This window comes from Sinocyclocheilus grahami, unplaced genomic scaffold, assembly GCF_001515645.1.
Source record: "Sinocyclocheilus grahami isolate Dianchi unplaced genomic scaffold, SAMN03320097.WGS_v1.1 scaffold861.1, whole genome shotgun sequence".
In the NCBI taxonomy this organism is placed as follows: Eukaryota; Metazoa; Chordata; class Actinopteri; order Cypriniformes; family Cyprinidae; genus Sinocyclocheilus; species Sinocyclocheilus grahami.
The window spans coordinates 311,753-315,011 of NW_015506040.1; the positions used below are offsets into that span (position 1 = coordinate 311,753).

The 3,259-nt window shown below is 34.1% G+C and overlaps 1 protein-coding gene across 1 annotated transcript in view; it reads right to left on the reverse strand.

The window, feature by feature from the left end:
• Positions 1-2,870: 2,870 nt before the first annotated feature.
• The window catches only part of LOC107563189 (multiple C2 and transmembrane domain-containing protein 2-like), a 33,471-nt gene continuing 33,082 nt past the window's right edge, over positions 2,871-3,259 (reverse strand). The window contains exon 18 of the mRNA XM_016247996.1: positions 2,871-2,913. Coding sequence (XP_016103482.1) covers positions 2,871-2,913 — 43 coding nt within the window. The remainder of the gene's footprint in view (positions 2,914-3,259) is intronic.

The window sequence follows — 3,259 nt, forward strand, 5'->3', positions numbered from 1 at the left end:
GGTGATTTGAAATATCAACATTGGAATCACTTACCCCAACTTTAAACAAAAGTACAACACAGTCACATCACCATTAAGCTTCTGTTTTTCTTGGTTTTTTTAAAAAATCTAAAACACACATTGCCTGATATTTTGAGTCAGAACAGTTTTCAAGAGTGATTTATAAATACAATGAAGCTGTAAAAGCAGATTGAGTAGATGAGTTACTGTATTTTATGTTGTAGAGTAAAACATGAAATGACTGGGACAACTGAACTGAAGTTCCAGAGTTTCTGGGTTTTGGTCTGCAAAAATATGCCATCCTTTTAGCATGATTTTCATTTTTGGGTGAATTATCCCTTTTATGTTTTTCTTGAATGGTTAGACAGATCAGCTGTGCAGTGGATGAACTGCAGGATGGGATCCCATTAAAGGAAAACACTGCCACTATGTGGTTGAATATTCTCAAACAACCATTGTGTAAAGAATCTGAAGGGTTATATTGCTTTATACATTCTTCCTTGTAGATCTGCATTTATGTAACTAATTTCGCAGTGATTGTGTTTATTCGGTTTCATAAGAACACAAACACATCTGTCATCAAATGTAGTAAATGTTTACTGTGAAATGACCATGTTACAAAACGGAATACCAAAGAGTACAAAAACATCTGTGATATTCATAATGTTCATGTGAGCAAGTCAATCGGTAAAAATCTGTAAAATACAAATCAGAAGTGCACTTGCATTTTTTTTTTTTTATCTACAATTACCACTTTTAAACAATAAAACCATGTCTAGAACCTTATATTGCACAAAAGGCAAACTTTGACAGGAGAATGTAGTTAAAATTAGTTTTTTACACCTAGAGTTTGTCAAAGGGACTTTAAAATGTATTCAATTTCACGCATCTTACATTTTTCAGCAATAATTAAAATGCAAATAATAGATTAAAAAGACTTCAAAATCAATGTGTGTATAAAATAAAAACAAAAGAAAATTAAACCACATTTGGAAAATGCTATGTTACAATATAAGTTCAGTTCAACAAAAATAAGCTTGTACAGAATGTGACTTTACAAAACATATTTTTACAAGTCTGATAAGACAAAATTAAGAAATGCATCAAGTATAAAACAGCAAAGTATTGCACTCATACTGTACACAATGTGTCGTTCAGGCACTGCATCTATAGATGGATGTTTAAGGCCCACTGCGGTGTATCCTACACTTTAACCATTCAGTTTATCTTAGTCACATTTCTTCATCCCTCAATGCTGCTGTTAGTGTTAATATGTGTCTGTGTTATTAAGCAAGGTGCTTCAGCACAACCCAGCAGTGAAAACCGGACCATCTGGGGGGGATGATTTCAGTTCGCTCAAATAAAATAAGCAGATCAACTGCTTAAATCCATGTTGAAATAATTCCCTGGCCGTCGAGTCTTGGCACCTTCAAAGGCTCTTCACACAGAATGTTCTCAGGAGACCAGCGTTTCTCATTCTAGTGTCTAAGGGGATGCTTTTCTTCTCCTGTTAGGACTGTGGAAACTACAGCTGCTCAATTCAGTGTACTGTGCCTGAAAAAATAAGAAGAATTCAAGACATGAGAACCCTAGTAAAAAAAGTCATATATGTAAAATACATTTGTCATACTAAGTATAGTTCAAACCTATTAACATATTTACTGACACATCGCTCAAGATATTAAAATTAGCATTAAACTATATTTGGAGTACTACTTGTGCACTACGCACATTTCTTAATATTAAGCCTAAAATGTGTTTTAATGTCACTATTGATGAGGATTGTATGATGTTTGAATAATATCAGTCTTTAAATGCAAGATATTTAAAGTGTACCTATATTTGCAATAGTTCCACTTTAGCATAATCAAATATACTTCAGTATATCTTTAGTTGGACTTCAGCACTACGTCCGCACAATTATTAGTTGTTCCAAATGATTAGATTTTAAGCATACCAGTTTAGTATACCAAAAGTACAATTGCAGGGTATTTTTTATCGAGTACATACGCATGTAAATGTATTTGAAGTATACTTAGCATGAAATAAATGTATTTCAAATGCATTTCAGTATAGTTATTTTTTACTAAGCTTCCAGACAAATAAGCAAATTGAGAAAAGGCAGTGCATTCAGTCATCTAATTGCAGACATTTGAAATGATTTATGCATACATATTTTTTTGTTAAACTTCACCGGCTCTTAAACAACCGCAATGCAAAATCTGAGGTGAGTGAGAGAGGTGTTCATTATTGTGTTGAATAATAGTATGTAGAATAAAAGGACTTCAATTCTTTAGGTGTACAACCTTGTTTTAAAAATGGACAGTTACATATGAATTAGTTTGCTAAACTTTAAATTATACTGTATATTATAAATTATATTGGTATAATTTGGTAAAATTGTATTATTTTTAATTATACCATACATTTTAAATTAAATAAATTGTATACATTATTAGCCAATAGCCTCATTCATACACAAAACATTATTACATTACAGGATAAAAAAAAAAAAGCTTATTTGTAGTAATTACCATTTGAACATCTGAAGGCACTCTGGAGAGGAAATCCATCACCTCACTGTTTTCAATGGCATATTCATACATTTTAAATTAAATTAATTGTATACATTATTAGCCAATAGCCTCATTCATACACAAAACATTATTACATTACAGGATAAAAAAAAAAGAAGCTTATTTGTAGTAATTACCATTTGAACATCTGAAGGCACTCTGGAGAGGAAATCCATCACCTCACTGTTTTCAATGGCATATGGATTGCGCAGTTTCTTTGTAAATTTATGTATACCTAAAAAAAGAGCATAACTATGACCAATCTTTACTGATAACCCAGAACTTCAAGGAACTTCAATATTTGTCATAAATGTGCTTCATTTGTTCAATGGTTTTACTGATTTAAAAAGAGATTTCTCACACATTTCTCATTGTTTGAGAGTAACACAGCTGTTATCTTACCCCATAACGTGTCCATTTTTGGAATGCCAAACAAAGTAGTTTCGCTTTCACAACGAAACACAGCATCACACACGGCGGCCTAGAGTGAGCAGAGGCCGGGGGAATAAAGTGAGGAACGGCCGGCGGGCTAGAGTGAGCAGAGGCATGGGGGAAAAGTGAGGAACGGCCGGAGGGCTAGAGTGAGCAGAGGTGGTGGATTCGACGAAGGAGCGTCCGGCGGGCTTGCGGCAACCACATGTGACGACCCCGGGCTGGACTCCGCTTTGTCCACGGGGAAAGCC